The sequence below is a fragment of the Carassius gibelio genome, chromosome B19, assembly GCF_023724105.1.
Source record: "Carassius gibelio isolate Cgi1373 ecotype wild population from Czech Republic chromosome B19, carGib1.2-hapl.c, whole genome shotgun sequence".
Taxonomy (NCBI): domain Eukaryota; kingdom Metazoa; phylum Chordata; class Actinopteri; order Cypriniformes; family Cyprinidae; genus Carassius; species Carassius gibelio.
The window spans coordinates 8,684,858-8,711,101 of NC_068414.1; the positions used below are offsets into that span (position 1 = coordinate 8,684,858).

Genomic DNA, 26,244 nt, shown 5'->3' on the forward strand with positions numbered 1-26,244 from the left:
ACCAAGGACAAGCTATTTATAGCTGTATTTATAAACTGCTTACTACTGACTATTAATATTGGGACAAGGCTTTATAAAGCATGAACTGACTATTTACTAATGAGTGCAGTTATTATAAAGTGTTATCAATGAATTTGCTAATGTTAACAAATTAGACATTATTTTACAGTGTTATCAAATCCTTAAATGACTCATAAGCATTTGTGAAAGTTCTGCTTGCATTACAGCTTAGTATTGATCTGTGAGCTGAACAGATTTACTACTGTTACATCTATGAGATTATGTAAATTCAAATAAATATAATGTCACAGGATGTCATAGGTCAGTATCAAATGAGTTTGAAATTATTATTTGCAGCACAAATAAGTTTTTTTTTAGGATTTTTAAAAATCCCTAAAACTGACAGAAAAAGGTTAAGGCCTAAGCTATTTCTATGTGAGTGGCTAAATTTATTTTTGTTTTCATAATTGTAATACACAAACTATGAAATTATACAAAATGTATAAAAAGGTAAATAAATAAATACGCACACATTAAAAAAGCAGCCAAGTCGAATGAGTTTCCTTTTTTATATAGATTAAAATTGAAGACAGAAGCAAGTGGTAAATGTGCTCACTTTAATATTCAAATCCAGTAGATCCAGTTTATGTTCACGTGGCTGTTTTCGTTTATATTCGCCAAGCTATTATGTATTTTGAAATAATCTTGTCCGTTATGTGTTCGTTCGTACGACGAAAGACAGAAACCTGCAGCTCGAGAGATATGTTATTCTGCCAGTCGCGCTTTCAAATAGTCTTGCACACTTAAACAGGTCACAAACACCTGCATTTAGCTCTTGTAGTGTTACAATGGGTTTATTGTGTGCATTTGTGGTAATATTTTATTTAAAAAAGCTCTTAAACAAGAATAAATTCGTTTGTTTTGAGCTCGACACTGTACGCGCTGATCGGAGGCGTGATTTCAGATAGGCAGCCACAAATATTTCATTTTCACACAAACAGTTCAAAAACATCTGAATTTAGCTCTTGGTGTGTTCTAATTGGTTGATTGTGTGATATCGCTGTAATAATTTATTTTTAAAAGCTTTAAAACAGGAATAAATTCGTTTTCTCTGAGCTCTTTACTCCAGACGCTCGTGGTCACAGCGGTGATTCATCTCTCCTATTTCTCACGTATCTCTGGCCAGAAATAATTTATCCATGAGCCCTGAACCGGTAATAATCAGATATGTTGGTTTAGCTTGTCAGTGTGAATTAAATCTAAGTATTTGTTTGTAATTTTAACCGATTTAAAAGTGAAAGTAAAAGTTCGGGAATTGAACCTGTAGGGGCGCTATTTCTCTCAGACAATGGAAGTCTGAAGCACATACACTCAAACAGAGGGACAGAGTGAGATGAGATGTCTGACAGTTTTTTAATTTTCTGTTATCCATACAGTGTTGTAAAGTCGTTAAACTATGCATATTTCCTCAGAATGACTTTTTCATCTGTATGAAAAAATTCTTTGACGTGTTTGGAAGCTGCAATTTAAAAATACAATAATGATTCCCTTTGTAAGGTCATTTCAAAAAATCACCACGGCAAAACCATTCAAGCTATCCAAAATCCATTCACAATTTAAGTTCCTATCAGAAATACTGATGTGTGTTCAGAGTTTTGTGAAATTCTAAGTATGTTATTTGCCTCAAAATCACCTGAGAAGTATTCCAGTTTGACATGTTGCCACGCCAACAATTTTTTAGATATCAATATCCCCCTTGCAGATTTATATCGGCTGTGTTTTAACATTATTCTGATGAAGTTTGAAGCAAATCGAGTAATAATAAGATGCTGAATTCAAATCATTTTGAAAATGACACACTTCCTTCTGCCAGTTGGTGGCGCTATAACTTTGACTCCTAATAGTCACATATATGCGATCGACATCATACAACGAATAATCTGATGAAGTTTGATTAAAATCAGGAAATGTATGTGGATGGTATTAGACACTTCCTGTTTCTCATTTCTCGCCATAATTTCAACGCCTCGCCACGAGCAAACCGTTCGAGATATCAAAAATCCCCTGGCAATTTTTCATCCCCAGTGTCTTGAGATCATGTTGACCGAGTTTGGCGGCAATCGAGCAAAAAACCTATGACAAGTATTTCAAATTCCAGAGCATGCGCTTTTTACATAACTCTAAATAGCTGACTTCCTGTTGGGTGGAGCCTATGACATGCAATACGAAAGTTGTTCGGCACGATGAGATCTATATGTGTACTGAGTTTCATATGAATATGTGCAAGTATGTGTGAGCTATACATCAACATTTCTGACTGTGTTCCAGGGGGCGCCGTAGAGCCACTGTGCCACGCCCGGGTCCCAGCTTCTGCAGGCTCCTAAAGGCCACAGATTCCAAAGTGTGCGCAAATTTTCAAGAGTTTTTGAGTATATTAAGGACCCCAAAAGCCCCCACAACTTTGACGAAAAATTTGAATACTAAACCCTAAATAGCCAACTTCCTGTTGGGCGGAGCCTATGATATGCAATACAAAAGTTGTTTGGATTGATGAGATTTATATGTGTACCGAGTTTCATACGTCTACGAGCAAGAATGTATGATATATGGCCCTCCATATTCCAGGGGGCGCTGTAGAGCCCCTGTGCCACGCCCGTGTATCAGTCTCTGCCCGGCCCTAATGGCCGCAGGTTCCAATCTGTGTGCCAATTTTCAAGACTTTTTAAGCATGTTAAGGGCCCCAAAAGCCCCCGAGACGTTGGAAAAAAATAATAATAATAATAATAATAATAATAATAATAATAATAAAAAATAATCCTAAGGAAAACAATAGGCCTCTCGCCCTTTGGGCTTGAGCCCTAAAAATAGAAGATCATTGAAATCTTTATATTTTATCATGCAGAATGTAACTCATGATTCATTCCAATGCTTCATTTATTTGATCCAAAATACAGCAAAAAAGTAATATTGTGTAATATTTTTACAATTTTAAATAACCGTTTTCTATTTGAATATATTTTAAAATGTAATTTATTTTTGTGATCAAAGCTGAATTTTCAGCATCATCATTACTCCAGTTCAGTACTCTTCAGTGTCACGTGATCCTTCAGAAATGCTTTTCACTGCAACTTCTCAATGTCATTCATAATCATGTTAACCAAATAATACAAATTAGCTTATAAAACCTAACAGAATAGCTAAAATATATATATATATATATATATATATATATATATATATATATATATATATATATATATATATATATATATATAATTTTGTTCTTTGCAAAGTTAATAAAAAAAGTGCATAAAGTTCAATAAAAAATATTTTTGTTTCTGTTTGGTTTTATAAGCTAATTTGCATGTTTATGTATGAGCCAAGTTTTTTTTTTTTTTTTCTATAAATGCAATTTAAGTACACAAGAGCAATTCACAAACACAGGACCCTACAAATAATACTGACAAAAAAACTTACTAAATAATCTTGATATAAAAAAAGGGAGGAGGGTGCCCTTTTTCAGGTTCAGCACATGCCCCTCAAAAGGTCTGTGCACGGCCCTGCCGCCAAGCAATACGAAATACCTCTAGTTTTGTTTTCCTCCAGCTGCGCTCCATTTTTCGGGCTGCTCTCTTTAGGGTGCAAGTATGCTCATTATACCATGGTGTCAAACTGTTTTCCTTAACCTTTCTTAAGCGTAAAGGAGCAACTGTATTTAAAGTGCTACAAAAGAGAGAGTCCATAGTTTCTGTTACATCAAGTTGTTCTGAGGTTTTGGATATGCTAAGGAATTCGGATACATCAGGAAGATAACTTAAAAAGCAGTCTTTTGTGGTATAAGTGATGGTTCTTCGATACTTGTAACAAGAAGTAGAATTTACAATTTTGGCTATATGAAGTTTACACAGAACTAAATAATGATCTGAGATATCATCACTTGGCTGAATAATTTCAACACTATCAACATCAATTCCATGTGACAGTATTAAATCTAGAGTATGATTTCGACAATGAGTAGGTCCTGAAACGTGTTGTCTAACACCAATAGAGTTCAGAATGTCTATAAATGCTGATCCCAATACATCTTTTTCATTATCGACATGGATATTAAAATCACCAACTATTAAGACTTTATCTGCAGCCAGAACTAACTCGGATGTAAAATCACCAAACTCTTTAATAAAGTCTGTATGGTGCCCTGGTGGCCTGTATACAGTAGCCAGTACAAACATAACAGGGGATTTATCATTAATATTGGTTTCTCTGGATAATGTTATATGAAGCACCATTACTTCAAACGAGTTATACTTGAAGCCTGCCCTCTGAGAAATCCTGAAAACGTTATTATAAATTGAAGCAACTCCTCCCCCTTTGCCTTTTAGACGCGGCTCGTGTTTATAACAGTAATCTTGGGGGGTGGACTCATTTAAAATAATGTAATCATCAGGTTTTAGCCAGGTTTCTGTCAAGCAGAGCACATCTATATCATGATCAGTTATCATATTATTTACAAAAAGTGTTTTCGTAGAAATGGATCTGATATTCAATAAGCCAATCTTTATCATTTGTTTATCCATATTGCATTTGTTTTTTATTTGTTGAACCTCAATTAAATTGTTAATCTTAACTTGGTTTGGACGTTTTTTGTATTTTCTAGTTCGGGGAACAGACACAGTCTCTATAGTGTGATATCTAGGTGAAAGAGTCTCTATGTGCTGAGAATTAACTGACCTCTGTGACGGGAGGCAGCTAGCAGACGGTCGGTTTAGCCAGTCTGTCTGCTTCCTGACCTGGGCCCCAGTTAGTCAAGTATAAACACTAAGACTATTTGCCATATTTCTAGAGAGAAGAGTGGCGCCACCCCAGGAGGGATGAAGACCATCTCTTTTAAACAGGTCAGGTCTGCCCCAAATGCTCGTCCAATTGTCTATGAAACCTATGTTATTCTGTGGGCACCACTTAGACATCCAGCCATTGAGTGATGACAATCTGCTATGCATCTCATCACCACGGTAAGCAGGCAGGGGACCAGAGCATATTACAGTGTCTGACATCGTGCTTGCAAGTTCACACACCTCTTTAAAGTTATTTTTAGTGATCTCCGACTGGCGAAGTCGAACATCATTAGCGCCGGCATGAATAACAATCTTACTGTATTTACGTTTAGCATTAGCCAGCACTTTTAAATTTGCCAAGATGTCAGGCGCTCTGGCTCCCGGTAAACATTTGACTATGGTGGCTGGTGTCTCTATATTCACGTTCCGTACAATAGAGTCACCAATAACTAGAGCACTTTCATCAGGTTTCTCAGTGGGTGCATCACTGAGTGGGGAGAACCTGTTTAATGTTTTGATCGGAACAGAAGAGCGGTGTTTTGACCCACGACTACGCTGCCTCACCGTCACCCAGTTGCCCTGCTGCAGGGGCTCTGCTGGAACCGGACAATGTACAGGAATCCCTGAGCTAGACGCATCCAAAGCCGTATCTAGAGCCCTAACATTCTTACTGTCCTCAATTAAAGTTTGGATGCGTGTCTCTAATTCTGAAATCTTCTCTGTCAGCCTAACTGTTTCCCTGCATTTATCACATGTGAATCCCTCATCAGCGACAGAGATAGATAAACTGTACATGTGGCAAGAGGTGCAAATAACAATTGTAGGAGAAGCCATTACTCACCGTGCTTGATGAAATATTCTTACTGCGGTTGTTTGATGAACTTGTGGAAAACTGCAGCGTGAGAGAGGAGAGGAGAGGAGAAAAGAAAACGCTAATGACAAGCTAACCAGTGCTAACGCTTTGCAGGTGTACTGCAGTCACGGAAGAGTGAACGATCAAAGTTAATCTGATAAGATTGATCGGTAATATCAGAAATATGGTGTGAATTAAGTTATATTTTACAATTAAAAAAACAAACGAACAGACAGTGATAGTAAGAAAGATTATAGAGAAAAAATATAAAATAAAAACAGCTACATGGAGCTATGATTAGCTACAGAAGGCCAACACGAAGTAGAGAAAACACTGTCGAATAACAAACCATAAACAAACCATAAACAAACATTGCATAAGGGTTAAGGATTGCCTGACCCTAGCTACTTTTTTTTAAAGGAAGTGTTAGAACCTTATATAATACTGTGGAAAAAGTAGAAATAAAACTGTGCATAATGTGTACTGTAGCATCTTGAAACTTCAGAGGAATAATAATATAGCAAAAGAAACACGCATTTGAAGGTTGGCATACTTATAACATACATGCACAAGAATATTATAAAGCCTTCACTTAACTTTTGCCTCATCGTACTGAGCTCATCGCAAAGCATTCTGGGATTTAAATTCTAAGCGTAGGATATAAATGTGATGCTTCCCTGGATTTTTCAGAGCGCATAAAGAAAGCATACATTTTTCTGCAAAAAAATGTGTGCAGCTTTTGAAGTTGATTTTGAAAGTGCGTTCACTGACCTCCATTGGTGCCGTGTGCAAGGTGGGGCGGCACAGTGATCTCTCTCCTTTCTAACACACACATGCCCTGCAAACCTTCATCCAGACCGGCGATCAACTTCCCTTGACCTAACGTGACACGTGGGGGTTCTGGGTAGTCATCTCTGCAGATAATTCATTATTAATGCTTAGAATACTAACAATGCCCCACAATTTCATCACAATTTTTATTTGTTTAAAGTGTGTTCTGCACACCTATCCATTGATAATCTTACTGATAGTGATACCAAAAGATTTCATGCCGATTTGTGAATCTTAGTTACATCATGTTCGACCATCAGTAGTCACCTTGTTAAACTAATAACCACACAATGCAAATGGAAAGCACTTACGAAGAGTAGAGTAGTGTGCCGTCCAGCAGAGAACAGTTGTAGCGGTAGATAATCAGGTCATCTGCAGCACTTATCAGGCTGCATTCAGCTGGTTTGTAGGTCACTTTGATGTCCACTTGGTCTTTGGGGTTGTGAAAGTCAATGATGTGCAGGTCAAAGATGAGTACGGCAGATCCTGGGATAAACTCACCTGAGAACACAGAGCTGATGAGAAAACTAGCCGCATCCCTCTTGTTCCTCTTTCATATATAATGTTAAATAGACTAAACCCAGTAAACTACTGCATGAACCACTTAAAATATATTTATGCCCACTATGATAAAGTTTTGTGATTTTATATCAGATCATTGAAGAGGTTAACTGAAAGTAAACACAATAATGCATTCAGTAACATTTTAGCATGCCTGTGTTGCATTATCTAAATTAAAAGCTTCCAGTGATTTTTTTCTTCTTCTAATTTCCTTCTGACAGTCACCTGATCCGCTCTCTCCGTAGGCCAGATGAGGAGGCACAGTGACCCGTCTCCACTCACCCACACAGACCCCCTGCAGGGCTTTGTCCATGCCAGCAATCACATAGCCCATGCCAATAAATGTGTTGTAAGTGCTGTTTCGAGAATAACTGAGGATATGTATAAAAATATATGAGCTTAGTTAAATATATAAAATTTGATGCGTTTGCAGTCTTGTGAAATATAAATGATGGCAACGATTTGCAAAACACTGATGACAGACTGACCTGGAATCGAAGACGGTGCCATCTTGAAAGGATCCATTATAATGGTAGCGTATGAAATCTCCCACCACTGCCTTTCTCCGGCACGGCTGCGGGATCTTTTGAACCTCCACATTCACATCATCCTTCACGTTAAACACGTCCACCAGTAACACATCAAAAATCAGAGTTGCATATGGAGGGACCTTAGTACCTAAGGGTGAAGTTCTTTTAGACTGTGCTTCAAACTGATCACATTTTCTGAAATCCAGGATCTCATAAAACATAACTTGGTCACACTTTACGTTTTTACTACACTTTGAGTTTTATAGCTTTAAATGTATAATAATTTACAATAAATATAAATGTATAATAAGGTTTGTATAAAAGATGAAATAAATATGAAGGTAATTAATAACTATACCATATCCTTTGTCATCATAAGCCAGAAATGGTGGGATGATAATTAATCTCTTCTCCCCGACACACATGCCCAGAAGGCCTTCCTCCATGCCTTTGATGAGACTGCCCTGCCCCACATATGTGTCGTACGTTGAGTCTCGAAGATAACTGTGATACGAATTTACAGGCAAAATAAAATAATTAAAACATTTTCTTTTTTTGCATCGGATTTGCTAGTATTTATGTACTGCACTTTGGTTGTTTTTTAAATAGAAAATAAAAGTGCATGTGTTAAGAAATAAATGTGATTTACCTCTAATTTCATATATACAGTAGTCCCAAAAGTACCCTGACATTTTGATCCAAAATTAAAAATGTAATAACGTGTTTGCATTATTTATCAAAATATCAAGTGGCACTGGCTTTAAAGAAATATTTCAATCAAGTTTGTAAGGTTTCATGGTTTTATGAAACCATAAATGCACTGCTCAGAAAAGGAAGGGAACACTTAATCATCACAGTTTAACACAGTCGATTCAACTTCAGGCCAGGGATATCAGTTTAGCAAAAACATTACTGAGCTAAACCAATTTAATAGTTCAGCAAATTCAGTTTTGAGAACAAGCAAGTCAAAGTTTTCTGGGTTTAAAAGCAAAATCACCAAGAAATGTTAAATCTTTTCCTCCAAAAGCAGTTCAATCAAGAGCAGTGAGTGATTCCCTTTTTTATTGTTAGATTAACATTAATGAGAAAGATGGCCTATATATTACAGTAAGACCTACATCACTGCACGGATCTAATAAGTGACCCAGGACCACAAAACCTTCTTAAGTGTCAGTTTTTTTTTAATTGAGATGTATATATAATCTGAAAGCTGAATACATGAGCTTTCCATTGATGTATGGTTATTAGGATCAGACAATATGTGTTTGAGATACAACTATTTGAATATCTAGAATCTGAGGGTGCAAAATAATTTAAATATTGAGAAAATAATCTTTAAAGTTGTTACAATTTTTAGGAATGCATATTATTAATCAAAAAATATGTTTTGATATATTTATGGTAGGAAATGTACCCATGGAAAGTGATCTTTACGTAATACATAAAAGACAAATCGATAAATCAGTTTTGTTATTATTTAGGATTACCTGGAATCAAATAGGTTTCCCACTAACAAAGATCCATTGTAATGATAACGGACAAAGTCACTGGGCATCACTGTCCTTTTGCAGTTCTGCTGTTTGTGAAGTATACGGATTTGAACCTTGTCTTCTTTATTCCACAAATCCAGCAAAAGCACATCAAACACCAGCGTTGTATCCGGTGGGATTACTAAACCTAGAGAGAAACAACAGTGCAGAGTCAGATGGGATACTTCTGATAGAAACCAACATCCCCTTTTCTCCTGTGAAAAACGTTAATACACCCTACTAACTATATCAATCTCTTAAAATCTCATTAAAGTGTATCAATTAGTGGAATCAAGAAAAAATTATAAGAACATTATTAAAGAGGATGGCCACACCATCATGCCCAGTTCAAAACTCTAACACAGAAACAGTCAGTTCATCATCTGATCACCATCTGTTATCAGTTCATTTCCATGTTTTTCGTTGAGTTTATTCATTTCCTATGAATATGAAATTTAATCAGTTTCTTTAAATGAATTGTCCATTGCTGTCGTGTTTTGCTTGTTTGATTCTGTTCATGTTTGCAAGTATACTGACTTCTTTGAATAAGATAAATGAAATACTGCTGCATTTTTTTTACTCATAATTATTTCAACCATGCAATGTACCAATTATAATTAATCATAAAACAAGACATTTAAGAATTTAGACAGTCACCCAGTGAAACAAAATGATTATTCTTAATATTCTTTTTAGGTTGAATTTTTCTGTAACCATAAAACAACGTTACCATAATGTTTCAGGGTAGTTAATTTTAAACAACGTAAATTAACAGAATGTTCTATAATAATAACTTTTAGTTTATTACTTTGCAGCCTTAAAATAATTTTCCCAATTCATTGCACGGAAGTTGTTTCTTTCTTAAATTTAAATACAAATTTAACTTTAAAGTTTCATCTTTTTTGATCAGTGTAAGTGTGAGCAGCTCTGGCTGACGATACTCATCTTCTTCACTAAGTAAGTAACAGCCATTGAATTTATAATCAATACTGTTAGAATTTATTAATAATTATGTATTCATTACTAACAGAGGCTCCACTCTAAAAAAAGATGGCTCATTAGGCCTATTGATTTTCTGAAGTTCAGCTATCCAATTACAAGTCAATTCAAGTCAAATCACCTTTATTTATATAGCGCTTTAAACAAAATACATTGTGTCAAAGCAACTGAACAACATTCATTTGGAAAACAGTGTCACTAATGCAAAATGATAGTTAAAGGCAGTTCATCATTGAATTCAGTGATGTCATCATTCAGTTCAGCTCAGTTTAAATAGTGTCTGTACAATCTACACAGACTGTCGACACACTCTCAGCAGGTAAATTATTTATTTCCTAAAATTATTATAATTTTTAACTTTCAAATTGTATCTTACAAATCATGTCTTTTTCTCTTTTCAGTTTAAGAGAACATGTAAGTGTGACCAGCACTGTTCAGTTAAGGATACCTTTCTCCACTTCAGCACTAAGGAAGTAACAAAAATATTAAATTTATGGTCCTCTTTTATTTATTTATTTATTTATAAATTTTTTACAAAAACAAATGGAAGGAGACACATTGTAACTGAACTCAATTGTGTATTTCCGATGCTGTCACATCCTACAACCTCATCATCTGCAGAGAGAAACAGCCACTCAATCAAACAAAAAACTTACGTATTTAATATGTTCGATGTTAATTGTCATTTATTAATGTATTCTGCTAATATCTGTTGTTGAGCACTGTCATTTTTGGTAGAAATACATGTCATAAAAATTTTGTTTTTATGTAAAACCCTAACAGACACTGCAGATTATTGTAATACCAGGCAGACAGAGTAAAAAACAATATTAATAAATAATATATACAAATAATATTAAGAGTGATATAAATAGGTTAATATACTAATATTAATGAAATGAATAATTAAAAATGTATGGTTCTTTATGGAACCCTATAAAAAGGGTTCTATTTAGCACTAAAAAGGGGTTCTGCTATTGTTACAAGCCGAAGAGCCTTTTCTGGTGCTGTTTGTAACCTTTTCTTTTCTTAAGAGTGTATGAACTAATTTAATTTCAGCTGTGGAGAAGCTCTACAAAAGATACTGTAATAGTGTAAGTGTTTAGTTTAGATTAATGTTGTTTCAGTGCAGCACAATAACTGTCCAGTTACAAAAGTAATCAGTTATGAACCAAGTTTACTATAGCTATAAGCTGTTCCTCAAAAGACTTCGGAAATGTAGCACCCTTTACCATAATAAAAAGTTTCTAAAGCACTTGTAGACACAAAGAGTTAATAATGCCATTGGTTTATCAGTTTTAGACTGAGTCAGATTCTGTAAATGTGGACAATTAATCAGAATATTTGGAAGCAACTTTGCGAGCAAAATTAGCAGGAAACCTTTTCACAGTAGTAAGTTTTTATTCTGTAACTCTTTTACTTTACAAATACAATGTATAATGGCACAATGTGCTGTACATAAGCAAATGTTTGCAGTATAATGTTTAATGGGTGTAACTTATTTATTAATGATCAGTGTTATAAATAAATCTTAACTTCTGATTCCTAATTTCATAAAGTTTTGGAAGGCCAAACAAAGAGATTTTGCTCGTGAATCGAAACACCATTCCTCTACGACATGGAGATGACACTACAATTTGCAACATTATCTTTCTTGTGTATGCCTTTAGACGGACATTATTGCTAATATTTCTAATATATTGCTATAGACGTTTGCGGAGGTAATACTGAACTTCGAAAAATGCATTTTAGGCAGATTTGGATCTGTGTTAGCTTTATAATCTGGCAGAATTTTTAAAGAATTTATTAATTTTAAGACATTAAATTATTTACCATAAAATCATATTTTTTATGTGTTCTATATGTTAATTAATTTCAATTTCAGTTTAACTCTGTCTCAACATATAATGATGTGAAACATCTCCCACATGCCTATGTGTCAGAGAGGGTTCCCAGTACATTTGGTATGAATGTTAATGAACAAAAATCCATATTAGGACAACTGTGAACGCATTAAGATATATTACATTTTGTGCCATCTGTCTCATATTAGAAGATGCGTTTATATTTATTAGGGGAAAAGGACAGTGTTACCAGCTCCCAAGACTCCGTATGCAAGATGAGGAGGTATGGTGATCTTTCTTCTCTCGTTTACACACATGCCCTGAACTCCTTTATCCAAACCTGGAATGACCTTAGACTCCACACCCACCTGCCCTACGAAAGGAAACCCCTTATCCAGGCTGAGGGAGAAAGGGAGGAGACAGAAAAAGAGAAATATACTTTATTCTAATCTTTTTTTTTTTTTAAGAAATTACAAGCATATATTTTATACATATTTGGGGCATGGGACATGCACAGGGGGTGGCTCCGAGATGAATCAGTCAAAATGTGCCATTCTTGATTTCTTCTGCTGTTGTGTATATCTAAACAAATTACAAAATAAAACAAATGAAACCTGAGTAAACACACATAACACAATCACCCATGTGTAAAACAATCTGATCCGTTAAACTTGGTTTAAATCTGCTTATGCCACCTTTAGCATCAAAAACTGCAAACAAAAGCTTTTGATAACTAGCGATATTTTACAGAGCTGTGGTGGAGCATTGGCCCACTCTTCCTTCCAGAACTGCTTCAGTTCAGATACATTGTGGTAAATACATTATTAAAGCAGTCATCTCTTTTCCTCATTTTGTCACATCCTTCTCTCTGCTCATCTCTACCTGTTCATCCGCCCACTCCACCACCTTTTAGACAGACATCTCTTTGAGACAGACATCTTCAACTAAAGCAAACACTGCCTCATCCACATCCTCAAATGAAACTCAATAAATCATCAACATCCTAAACTTCTGTTCATTCTTAAAGCTTTAGTAGGTGCCTGAGAGAAATAAAGTCAATGTGGTTAGTAAAGAATGAAGCTGGTAATGCTGTTTGTGGAGTTGTTTAATCCTCCTCTGATGAGATCTTATTAGATGTACCTCCGGGTTCACAGACAAGGTTTAAGGCTAGTCCCAGACTAGAATGCATGTTTGAGCTGTCTCAACTGAAAATATCTTGCTCTGACATATCTTAAATTATGTCAGTGCCATTGTTCAGTAAGACCTAGTCCTGGCTTAAGCTAAGCCCTGTCTGTGAAACCAGGCCTTAATGTCTTTTATTTGGTGTTAATTTCAGGCTGTGTGCCTTTAAGTCAGTTGTAGTTGGTGTGTTTCGTTTTCTAAGAGTGTGAGCATGATGTTGAACCAACAACACATTGTAACATTGATTTATTGAATGTGTTAATTAAATGCCACTGATTACTGAAACATTATTTCAATGGATGCTTGCTATCTGGGATACCATGTTCATTTGATACTAAGACAACTTACATAGTTCTGTTTGTTGTGTTGGGACAAATGGGACATTGGTAGATATAATTTGTGGAGAGAAAAAAAAAATATCTGTAATTGTTGTTGTTGTTGTTTTTTTCCCACTATATAAACATTTTTGTTTGCTGAATTATAATGAAAACATTTGGGATTTCTGTGCACAGTGAAAGATAATGTGAGATGCATGTACAAAGTGACCATGCCTCAGATACAATATACAGAAACTGTCTGTAATGGTGTGAAGCAAATGGTCCATTCAGTTAAAATGACAAAAGAATGGCATTTCTCAGGAACTTCTTGTAGATTGCAGGATCGTAACTAGTGTTTCTAGCCCTTTTGTCTTCAGGTATAAAGGTCTGTCTCACAGACACAACTTTGGGAGAAGCTTCTTATAAAGATAAAGATATTTTAAAGACAAACATGCCAACATTGCTGCTGAAAAACTGCTATCTTCAATAAATTCTTCTCCCCGTAAGATCTCAGGTCAGACTTAGAGAAATCCAGTCACCCAAAACCAAATCTCAGTGTTTTGAGAAAATGTTTCACATGATTTGTTTTATATGAAATGAATGAAAACCACTTTTAAGATCCGAACAACTGAAAATGGTAACATGATGCTTGAGTAGTTTTGAGTTTGAGTTTGAGTTCGGAGAAATACACCAAAGCAGCAGAGAAAAACTATAAGATTGTGTCTCTAAAACCTGCCCTGCAATTAGTTGTGTACCATAGCAGATGTAAAAACCAGCCCACCTTCTTCTTTCTTTTTGCAATAAATGTTGTCAACTATTTAACTTGTGAATGTTTTATCTAATGGTGTATTTGCATGGGTAGTTTAGGAATAAGATCATGCCAGAGCAGGAGGATCAACAGCTGCAGATGAGAAGTGCGTGGCTCTCCCTTAACATAGTTAATTTGGTCTCTCTATGGGATTTAACTAAAAAAAACCTCCACAACAATACTTTATTTTATCTTTTTTTTTCTCTCTATATATATCACAATGGCATTGTAGGCTACTGCAATTTTAGTTAGACCACCCGTAAAAGCATAAAGTCTGTCCAGTGTCTTGAAATCGATATCCTGCAATTTGTAGGCTGTTGTTGAAATTGATGCCTTGCAGAAAAAGAAGAAGATAACATGTTCAGAGGTCCGCTGCACATTAAAGTATGAGTTCCCTCACCTGGAGTCAAACTTCCGTCCGTCCATGAATCTGCCGGTATATTCATACCGAACATAATCTCCGATCTGAACCTCTCTCGAGCAGTGTGTTGGTATGAAGTATCGATCAATAATCACATCTTCCAGCTGACCACATGCAACGTGTAAGAGGGTGAGGAGAACAGTGAGAGCTGCTGTTATCGCCATTTAAAATAAGATAAATATCATGTATTCTGCAAGAGAAACAAAAGCCGTGAAAAACGATACTTAGTTATAAAATAATCACTATGCATTTGTTATCCTGAAATCCGTGAAATTATGTACAAACATGCGGAACATAACTTGAAAGAATTGTTGCTGTTCACGTAGGCTCTGTTCGCCTACTGTACTGCGTGTCAAGAAGCAGCATCCACCGCGCGGTCCTAAAGTCCGATCCGCCACGCACTCCGCAAGTTCAACAGTAGGCTATTCAACAATACAAAACAAGACAAATATTTAACAAAATGTTCCGGTCATTATAAGGAATAATAACTAAATTGCATGTTTTTTTATACAACTTTAACCCGATATTTCAGAATTCTGCGTTTAAATAATAAAAATAATAATAAAATAAACTATGATTTATTCAGAAAGCTGGTTATGTTGTTTGGTTGATTTAGGGCTACGGCTTATTCCGATTTCAAGACATACAAAACATCTCTAAAACATTTATGAATTGTAGGTCACCGACTGAAAGCTCAAATCGGACCATTAGCCTTTTAAAAGTTAATGATCCAATATCAGTTAAGTGCATTACTGTGGGGGTAATTAAGGGACCAAATGAAGTGTTTTATTCATATTTAAAGCAACAATAATCTGTCAAACGTTTCCAACTTTAGGTATTTCTCAGTGCAAAGACTAGGCCTACTTAAAAGTGACGGACGTTTAGACCCAGAGAAGCAGTCCAGATCAGATTTTGGGAGGCATGCAGAGTTTCCATCACCGCAAAACTCCTTTAACCCCGAAGGACCACAGATTTCCTACGTGCAGTCTGACATGAATCTTCACTCTCCGTTATCACACGGGGATCTGCGTTTACAGTGAGGGACAGAAGCATGGCCCAAGCAGGAATATGTTTAGTCGTGTTTTTCAGTTCTGCATATCTCTTCTGTACTGTTCAGGCTCAGTATGAGAAGTACAGCTTCAAAAGCTTTCCAGCGAACGAGCTCATGCCGCTGGAGTCTGCGTACGGCTACGCGTTAGAGATGTACACGGCTCAGGACTGGAAGCAGAGCGCTGAATATCTGGAGCTGAGCCTGCGCCTGCATCGGCTGCTCAAGGACAGCGAAGCGCACTGCAGCCACAACTGCAGCTCCGTGGGCCGGGACTACGAGGAGAACAACACGGAAACGACCCTCCAGATCATGGGCCACATCATAATGCGAGCGGCATGCCTCAAAAGGTGCAAAACAAACTTTCCCGTGTTTTCTAAATCGTATCCTAAGAGAGAGACTTTGGGTGCTTTCGAACAGAGGATACCGTACCGTTACCTTCAGTACATCTATTTCCAGGTAAGAGATACCGTTTGTGTATTTGCAATGAGCCAGAACGCGTTTAGGTGTTGCTTCACAGTATACTAGGCTATGCATACAAAGTAACTGTCCACTGAAAAATGATAATAAACGACGAATGGACTACTGTACATAATTTCCCAACTGTCTTAATCACTTGTAACAACCACAGCCTAGCAACATGTTTATATTAACTCTATCAGCAATAATGTATTTTTGATTGTGTCTCAATCGGTGCGTTGCGTTTCATTGGTCCAGTCAGCGGCACACATGCCACGTCCACGCATGATGCGCTTCATAATGACAAGACACGCGCTTTAAAGGTGTAATGTCCTAAAACTGCTTAACGCAAACAATAATAATAATAATAAATAAATTCAGTTGGTCACTGTCCTGAATGTAGTGATCGTTCATAAGATTTAGAATGGATTGGATGAGGATTCACAACCACTGGCGAGAAAAATAATGCTAATTAAAAAGACAGAAATCTGAGGCAAATCGGGTTAAAGGTTATAGAACGGTGGGCAATATTTGCAGTTTTTATTATTATTATTATTATTATTATTATTATTATTATTATTGCTATAATAATTTAAAATAAAAGCAAATAATTAAATAAGAAACCCAAATATTTTTTTTTCAGATTTGCAATAGATTTCAGTTGAATATGGAACACCATTTATTGGTTTAGAAATTAAGTTATAAAGCAGTAATAAATATTAAATACCAGCATGCAGCGCCTAATAATGTGTAGCTAATCAAAACACAAGGGCAACATAAACGTCGCTTTTCACCATGCATGGTGATTTCAGCAAGAGATCTTTGGTGTCACTACACAGATGCAAATACTAAGGACATGTGTCATCAACAAATGTGTAAAGAGATAATAAATGCATTAACATGTCTGCATTCTATACTAAAAACATGCAATTTAGAGATAATCTTTAAATGGGGAAAATTTTACAAATGTTACAAAATTTTACATTTTTCAAATGAAACGATCAAGTAGCACATTCAGGTTCTTGACTGATGATAAAGACCTAACAAGAACATCACCGAGGAAAGAAAAAGCTGAAAATGTTGATCTCTTTAACATCTCAAAAATGCCTGTTTCTAGTTTACTTTAACATCATATTGAGACTTTTGCTTGATTCTCCTGCTTCTTAGCCTTGTCTCCTGCAAAACTCTCAACATGGTCTGCTCAAACATTTCAGAAGACATGTCAGCAGCATCACACACAGGGTTTTCTCTGTAAATAGTGAATATCTCACTTTTTCTCACTTCAGAAGAGATCTCAGCAACATCACACACTAAGCTCAGATTATCTCCTTAGCTAAAGGCTTTGGATCGCTATAAATTTAAGGGATTTCAACAACTTGTATCTATATTAGCTCAAACATTTCTACCAAATAATATATATTGATAATCAAATTTGTTTTGGATTGGATTGAGTCATAAGCCATTTATTTTGCCTTTCAGCAAAGAACGCTCCAGGGTTACTGTTCCTGTAAGTCAGGTTTTGATAAAGGCACTGGGTAGATTACTATTTCCAACAAATGATGTGCCCTATGCACATAAACTGTACGGTTCTATTATGATATAGTGTGTCAATAAGATTAAAGTTAACCGTATTTTTGCATAAATTAAATTTTAATATATGCTTAAACTCTGAATTTAAGGCTTCTTTTTTTACTTTGTTTTGTGCCTTTCAAGTACTTGACTTGGTGCGTACTTTGTAAAGTTGTTTAGATCTGTTCTAAAGCCTTAAAAGAGACAAATATAAACCCCCAGATTCTTTAGGAGCAGAGTGTGATGAACTTTAGAAGAGACAAACCTGCTACACAGGCTCATTGCAAATGCCTTTGTCTACATGTCTGCAAAACTCAAAAAATATGATTTGCTGCAGTTTCTAGGTGTAATGAACACTAGGGGCAGTAAAAGAGTCTCCAGCTAAGGAGAAGAATCTGAGCACATTGTGTGATGTTGTTGAGATCTCTTCAAAAGCTTTGAAGGAGACAAATGTAAGACCATGGAGTCTTTAGTTTTGGAGAAAGGTCTGATCAGAGTGTGTGAAGATGATAATGAGATATCATGACACAAGTGTGTGAATCAGGAGACTCAAGCAGGAAAACAAGGTCATGCAACAACCTTAAAAGATGGTACACCAGTGTTACATTTAAAAAGAGAGTATTGATCTTATACTAGAAAAGTTACACTTATATAATCCTTTGTAGTGTATTTAGAAAATGCTCTGCATACACAATGCTGGGCATTGAAGAAAAATGTTATCCATTAATTCTTGATATTCTGAAATGTATAATGTTATTTAAACGATAGTTTCAGAAATTACAACAATAATAAAATTTTTACATTTTGTAATTATACAAAACTTTCGAAGAGACCTGAATACAAAGCTAATACCTACATGAGATATAAGAAAATCAGTGAAATGAGAAACTGCAAAACCATATTTAAACAAAACAATCTAGACACTGTGTTATCTTATGTTATGTGCGTCTAGATGAATGAGTTGGAGAGAGCGGTTTCGGCAGCACACACGTATCTACAGCGAAACCCTGAGGACTCCCTTCTAACACGGAGTCTCAACTACTATAAAAGCCTGTTTGACACGGAGGAGTACCTCGTAGACCATGAGGAGAAGCCCTATGAGGTATGTATTCTCTCTCATTGTGTTTATAACGGAGTGTGAAATAACTTATTATGGATTCATATCAATCTGTCTCTTAGGCTTTATTCCTGAAGGCTGTAAAGCTGTATAATTCGGGAGATTTTAGCAGCAGTACACGAGACATGGAGCTGGCGGCTGCTGAGTATTTTAAAACATTCAACACGTGTTTGATGTCCTGTGAGGGGTCATACGATGTGCAGGAGTTTAAAGACTTCTACCCCACCTTAGCCGGTCAGTGATATCATGATGCATTCTCAGATTTGCTTCAAATATAGCTTTGAATATTAGAAATCCATCCTAACTTAAATAAGCCTGGTTCAAAAGCAGATTGCTTGGTATACATGGGAAGTCCATCGATGATCTGACATATAAATGCAATATCGTCTTTCTTTTTTTCTCCCCCAGATTACTATTTTGAAGTAATTAAGTGCAAAGTAAAATGTGAGGAAAATTTGATTCCAAATGTTGGTGGTTTTTTTGTGGAGAAATTTGTTGCCACCATGTACCACTACATGCAGTTTGCTTATTACAAATGTAAGTATCATAAACACACACACACACAGCAAAAAATGTTTATCGTCTTCTTTCAGCATTAGACACCAGAAATACTACAATCTGCTCATGTGTCATATCAATTAGTAAATGTTGGTATAATGGGGAATGGTGTATTGTAAAACATTATTATTGTAGGAGACATACTCAAGTCTCCCAGTATGCAGTTCTTGTAAACACTTTTATTAAACACTAGTTCTTATAAACATCTAGAGGTATTGGCATGATACACTGTTGAACTGTGAATTATTCAAAACTGATAGAATAACATGTTTGCAAGATATTTACAGTGTAACAGACTTGTTGATCTCGACCACTTCATGCATTTTCACTGATTGAACAGCAAACTGATCACTAAACCATTTCAGGTGGTGAACTGAGATCCATTTTAGATGTGGCTCGGGCACATGTGAATTTGGTGTTAAAGTGACATGTACTCTTTAGATTTTACTGCTTCTAAAATAGTTATAATATGTGTAAATGTAATCCATTCATAGGAGCCTGTCCTCCAACAAAAAACGACCATATAGATCGTTTGTGCAAGCACCTTATTACGACCTATATTTACATTTTAAAGTTAAGTGCCCTCTAGCGGGCGTAAAAATAATGGCAGTATCGTGTTGCGTCTGTCGTAATGAAATGTCATATAACGTCATAACCAATCAAAACGCATGTTTATTTAAATGCAATATGTGGACTTTTTACACCAATCTCACAGTAATTCGTACAGATTTTATTAGGTGGCTTTTTCGTTCGACTGACCACACCTAACCCCACCCCTAATCCTAACCCTCACAGAAATCATGCTAAATTATGATTTAGCATATACTGTACATTTTAAATGCACGTCCGTTCTCTGGGTTCAAACCCATGATAGCATGATTACATATCAAGGTATAACGCAATAATCTACCAACTGAGCTACACAAAACGCAAACCAGAGTGCAGATAAAAGAGTACAAAACATTAATATGAAAACGACCTTTTGCCCATAGTGGTGCAATTTTAGTTTACACTCTGATGGGTCGTATTTCAGGGATTTGGACAAACGACCTATACGAGTGTATTGGTTGGAGGACAGGTTGCTTTATAAATGACTTTTATTAATTTGTCCTTCTAGTAAATGATGTGCAGAATGCAGCATTGTGTGCAGCAAGCTATATGCTGTTTGATGCAAATGATCAAGTGATGCAGCAGAACATGGCCTACTACAGATTCCACAGACAACAGTGGGGACTGCAGGACGAGCATTTCCAACCAAGACCAGTAAGCACACACACACACACACACACACACACACACACACACACACACACACACGCATATCATGAACGTACCAAAATGACAAACATGTAGTAAGGGTAATGCTTCTAATGCTCAACAATTGCCCCATAACAGTACTGAAGTGGCATATACATTTTTTGTAGTTGTTTCTCTTGACAATGGAATCAAACCCATGTTACATATATTCAAACAATATATTCATTGAGAAAAACAAAAAGAAAGAATCACAAAATATAAATAAAATAGAGAAAAAAAGTGATAATTAATTGCAAAAATCAGCGACTGATGTCAATTAAGCTTAAAAATCCTTTTTATATCTCTTTAACTGATTTTTAGCAGAAATAATTATTTTGGATTATCTAGATTAATTAACAGCAAGCATTGTATAATATATCTAAATGAGAAATGAGCTTTATAAAACACATGGTTTTGAAATATAAAAGACAAAACATTTGTTATTCATTTACATTTTGCATATTATGTAGTTTACAAATTATCATAATCATAATCCATTTTTTTATACTTTACTGTTTTGCAAATAAAAACATCCTTTCACATTCAACTGCTTTTATTATGTCAATATCAAAAGTAGCAGAGAGTATCTGGTGCGGGTTACCAAGTGCTTTAAGTACAACAGTGCTTCTCATCCTCATGGACTGACCCAGATTTGTTAGTTCTTGCTATGAGATTTTATTTTATTTAATGGCTGAGTTTATTTGTTGCATGGATTTGGTTCCATGCTTGGCTTCTTTTAACTCAAACTCCACACATGCCATCCTCTACAAATGCACACACACACCTCCTCACGACAGAAACTATTGATAAAGGTGTCTCTTCTTTGTTTTCACTGAATTGCTCAGTCACTCTGATGTGGCCTGATAATGGACATATATTTGTAAACGTTCTGGCTTTGCTTGTTTGTTTTTTTTACACCTACTGTTTTAACATTTCTGTCTGTATTCACACAGGAAGCTCTTAGATATTTCAATCAAACCACCAAACTGAGGGAACTTCTGGAGTTCGCACAGAATTATTTACAGACAGATGACGAGGTAAACCTATAAAATAACCCTAAAACCCTAAGTTAACTATATTTCTTGAATGGTAAACTAAGTTGTGTGTTTTAGGTTGAGCTTGGATTGACTTTTCCAAGCCAGCCAAACAATGATATACTCTCTCTCTCTCTCTCTCTCTCTCTCTCTCTCTCTCTCTCTCTCTCTCTCTCTCTCTCTCTCTCTCTCTCTATCTCTCTCTCACACACACATGGCCTGAATTGTCTTTTAAGGGCAGAGCAGGTCAAAAGAAGTAGTTATAGTTTTCACATTGAGCATATCTAATTAATAGTGTTTTTCCTTATTTCTGTGAGCTTGCAACACATATCCATTTGTTAACATCAGTGCATTAACTAGAGTTAAGCCAGTCAGCCTGGTAGCCCAAGGCCCACTTACAGCTCTCTGGAGAAAAAAGAGACCACTGTAAAATTATCAGTTTTTCTGATCTTAGTATTTATAGGTATGTGTTTGAGTAAAATTAACATTTTTGTATTATTCTATAAATTACTGACAACATTTCTCCCAAATTCCAAATTAGCATATTGTTTTTTAGAGCATTTATTTGCAAAATAAGGACAACTGGTCAAAAAAAAAAAAAGGATTGAGAAGACGTAGAATTTCACAACCACAGTCTTTAACGATCCAGGAAACGAGGAGTACAAGGCAGGTAGGAACACACAAGTAGCTCAACGGGGAATAACGTTTAAGACTCGACAAGGAAACATGGGGCAGACTATACATACACCGAACAAAATTATAAAATTGGCCAATCTGTATTTCATTAAGCAGAATAAGGTGTGCCTGTGTTAGAATTCAACAGACACTGGAATGGAAAGGCTGCCATACATGTAGAAATGCTGAGTTAAAGGGATAGTTCATCCAAAAATGAAAGTTCTGTCATCATTTACTTACCCTCATGTCGTTCCAAACCTGTATTAGTTGCTTTCTTATGTTGAACATAGAAAATATTTTGAAGAGTGATGGTAATAGTTGGTGGTTGCCATTGACTTTCATAGTATGTTTTTATTCCTACTATGAAAGTTAATGGCAACCACCAACTGTTTGATTACCACCAATCTTCAAAATATATTCTATGTTCAAAATAAGAAAGCAACTAATACAGATTAGCAGAGTGGTCTCTTATTTTTTTTATTTTTTTCGCAGAGTTAAACATGCAGTTCTATTGACTCTTTGAGGCTGCAGTATTACATATGTCTTGCCTTGATTTTATTTAAATTTTTTTTTACAAAAACAGGATAATCACAAAAAAAATTAAAAAATAAAGCTGGTTTGTCTGGTCAGAGGACAACTTACCCCCCAACAACAAGAGAGAAACAGACTAATATTAGCGTAGATGCCATTCTTCTAATGATGTAGTAAGTACATCGGGTGTTATGGGAAGTGTTCCCGGTTCCGGTTTACCTAATTAATGCAGCCTAAAAATCCTTTAACAGATTTGAATATTAGAAATGTTTTAGTGTGTTATGTGTAAGCCAGGTTAAAGAGATGGGTCTTTAATCTAGATTTAAACTGTAAGAGTGTGTCTGCCTCCCGAACAATGTTAGGTAGGTTATTCCAGAGTTTAGCGCCAAATAGGAAAAGGATCTGCTGCCCGCAGCTGATTTTATATTTTAGGTATTAAAATGAGTTTAGAGAACGTGGCGGACGTGGAGGATTATAATGTAACAGGAGCTCATTCAAATACTGAGGTGCTAAACCATTCAGGGCTTTATAAGTAATAAGCAATATTTTAAAATCTATACGATGTTTGATAGGGAGCCAGTGCAGTGTAGACAGGACCGGGCTAATATGGTCATACATCCTGGTTCTAGTAAGAACTCTAGCTGCTGCATTTTGGACTAGCTGTAGTTTGTTTACTAAGCGTGCAGAACAACCACCCAATAAAGCATTACAATAATCTAACCTTGAGGTCAAAAATGCATGGATTAACATTTCTGCATTTGACAGCATTTTCACCAGATGATTTGGTGATTGTTCTGTCACTGGGAAGAAATATTAGACCAACCAGGAAACGTTTGCAAACTTTAACAATCTCCAGGTTGAGCTGTTTTTTTAAACATTTCAATTTTTAAAAGCAGGTTAGTTCTGGGCCTGAAAGAGCAACCAACCACTGAACAACATGGTTCTGAATTTATTTTTTTATTTTTTTAATTGCATGATTAAATAAATTACCACAATATCACTGTGTGACGCCTCTCACCAATGGTTTGAATGGGTGGGACAACTAGCTGGAAATGTCCTTAAACTGGCTAATACAGTAGCTTTTAAAATGGTCAATAGGCAGACATGTTTTGAGCATGTCCTATTGTTCTATTCATTGGAATAATAAAATTAACATGTGCTTATGAACCGTGTGTTTTTAACAGGACACTGTTAGTTCAGAAGAAGCAGCATCAGCTCTGTCAAGTCCTCCTGATGAAGAGTTTGAGGGAATCGGCGACTACGAGGAGTCTTTCCTGGCTGAATGGTGGCAGGAACCCAAAACTAAAGGAGACACAGGAGAACCAGCTGAATAAGCACAAACCAAATCATATTATTTATACTGGTTCCCTGAGGGAGTCTTCATCTGGTGTCTTACTCATCCCTTGTTGATAATTTACATCTTTTTCATTAGAGATGGATTGTACTGTATCCAATCTAACTTTACTTTTAACTAGAATATTTTGATTTTTTTTGTATAATTTCGATGCAAGAAGTTTTATAATAACAGTCTCTGATCCAGATTTGTATTTTTCAGTTGAGATGAGCTTTTTTTTTTTTTCTTTTTTTTTTTTTTTGGCTTTCGTTTATTTTGTTTTTGTTTCACATGTATTTCATATTATGTATTACAACATATTTCTATTGATATGAAATGTATCTGCATCTTTTCACATGCAATCTCTTTTATTCTGAATCACTTATAGAAGATTTCATTTTCAGGCTTTATAAGAGAGTTGCTGACACTGTTTGTTTTGACTGATAAGGAAGATTATATATCATGGAAATATGTGTAAATAGACTTGATCAAATATAAGACAAAATTCAGCTTTTAGCAGCTTAAAAACAGTGCTGTTATTCAGATCCATTATTTAGGGTTGCTTTTGGTTGGTTTAATAGCCATATATAGTTCATAAGGTTTTGATACAAGCTCAACTTAGCTATGCAACACACAAAAAAAACGTGTTTTAAGAAGTGTTTTCAAAGCACTTTACAGAAACAATGTATCCATGGGCCTCAAGACCCATGAAATAAAATCTAAAGATATAACAGTTATTCTCTGTTGTGGTCTTCCTTTGTACATTTAAAATTAGGTACATGTGTTGTTATCTGTGAATATAACACTTCCTGTAACAACTGAAATAAACATACAAATTGATTGGTGGCCTAACCAAAATTGTGTCACCTACCTGGGTGTGATTACGCTCGGTCACCCTTAAGTTTGTTACTTGCAAAATCTTTCTGTTTCTGTCTGTCTTTTGATTGATGTAAAAATCCATCAAAACCAAATGTGAGAACCTGAGATCAACAATTCTGTGCCTTCTGGGTTTTAAAAATAAAATTTGAGATAAAACGGTTTTGTGTGTATGTGTATGTATCTTATAATTAACAACAGGAACCTGTAAACATCAGTCTAATAGGTCTGGCTTAATTATTTAAATCGTATTGTTATTATGTAACCCGTGGTACCCGAAGCCTAACTTAATGTATAGCCAGCAACATTTATTCTGATAGAGATCCCCCTTATTGTTCTTCCATGAGGTTTCAGTACAGAAAGGGAGGAGGGGGAGACAGAACAGGAAGTCAAGTCAGCTTATGATATCACAACACTTAAACTCATTTTCATCAGGTAATCACTTAAAATGTGACAATGAACAGTTTGTGCAAATTCTACTCAAAAGTACATCTATAAATTTAACAGTGTAAATTCCATACCTGTTGCAAAGTTAAAAAAAATCTTGTTTACTGCAAATATGTTACGCAATGTCTCCTAATATGACATGGAATGTGTGATGACTGGGTGAAGGAAGAGCTGGAAGCAAGTGCGAGTTTAAAAATGTTTAATGAGAGAAGGCAGACAATACAAAACTGGAACACAAATAACACTGGGATGAAGGTACTGTCAAAGATGGTGGAGGGAAGTGATGAATACGGGAAGGCGGAGGTGAGCTGGCAGTAGGAGAGGGTGGCACAGGAACTGCGGGGAAGTGAGCCGAAGGTAAGTAGTGTTGCTTGATGGTGGTTGCGAAGAGTGGACGGGGTTCCGGGGGAAGACACGGACATCCAACGCAGAAACACATAAGAAAGCAAGGCACGGGTTACAAACAGGAAAAAACGCTCTCACGAACACAAGACGTTAGATAAGCCATTGTATAGGGATGAGTAATGAGTGACAGCTGTTGCTGATGACAATTAACAGAGACGCCCACAAACTAATCAGTGCTGACGAGTA

The 26,244-nt window shown here is 35.9% G+C and overlaps 2 protein-coding genes across 2 annotated transcripts in view; one reads left to right on the forward strand and one right to left on the reverse strand.

Moving 5' to 3' along the window:
- The window catches only part of fkbp10a (FKBP prolyl isomerase 10a), a 31,712-nt gene extending 16,000 nt beyond the window's left edge, over nt 1-15,712 (reverse strand). The window contains exons 1-9 of the mRNA XM_052584474.1: nt 15,575-15,712; nt 14,690-15,132; nt 12,233-12,381; nt 9,098-9,287; nt 7,969-8,114; nt 7,569-7,758; nt 7,306-7,451; nt 6,831-7,020; nt 6,460-6,602 (exon numbers count right to left, since the gene is read on the reverse strand). Of these exons, the coding sequence (XP_052440434.1) occupies nt 6,460-6,602; nt 6,831-7,020; nt 7,306-7,451; nt 7,569-7,758; nt 7,969-8,114; nt 9,098-9,287; nt 12,233-12,381; nt 14,690-14,874 (1,339 nt within the window). The 5' untranslated portion in view covers nt 14,875-15,132; nt 15,575-15,712. The remainder of the gene's footprint in view (nt 1-6,459; nt 6,603-6,830; nt 7,021-7,305; nt 7,452-7,568; nt 7,759-7,968; nt 8,115-9,097; nt 9,288-12,232; nt 12,382-14,689; nt 15,133-15,574) is intronic.
- Nucleotides 15,713-15,761: 49 nt separating this feature from the next.
- Nucleotides 15,762-25,365, forward strand: p3h4 (prolyl 3-hydroxylase family member 4 (inactive)). The gene is made up of 7 exons (XM_052584526.1): nt 15,762-16,217; nt 18,739-18,888; nt 18,966-19,137; nt 19,312-19,440; nt 20,579-20,724; nt 21,711-21,794; nt 24,182-25,365. The coding sequence occupies exons 1-7, from the start codon at nt 15,762-15,764 to the stop codon at nt 24,329-24,331; spliced, it is 1,287 nt and encodes a 428-aa protein (XP_052440486.1). The 3' UTR covers nt 24,332-25,365.
- Nucleotides 25,366-26,244: the final 879 nt, after the last annotated feature.

Bases quoted from the DNA above. Each gene is read 5' to 3' on its own strand.
- p3h4 (XM_052584526.1), top strand. From the start codon at position 15,762: ATGGCCCAAGCAGGAATATGTTTAGTCGTGTTTTTCAGTTCTGCATAT. The intron at 16,218-18,738 runs GTAAGAGATACC...ATGTGCGTCTAG, and splicing joins TTCAGTACATCTATTTCCAG to ATGAATGAGTTGGAGAGAGC. The intron at 20,725-21,710 runs GTAAGCACACAC...GTATTCACACAG, and splicing joins AGCATTTCCAACCAAGACCA to GAAGCTCTTAGATATTTCAA.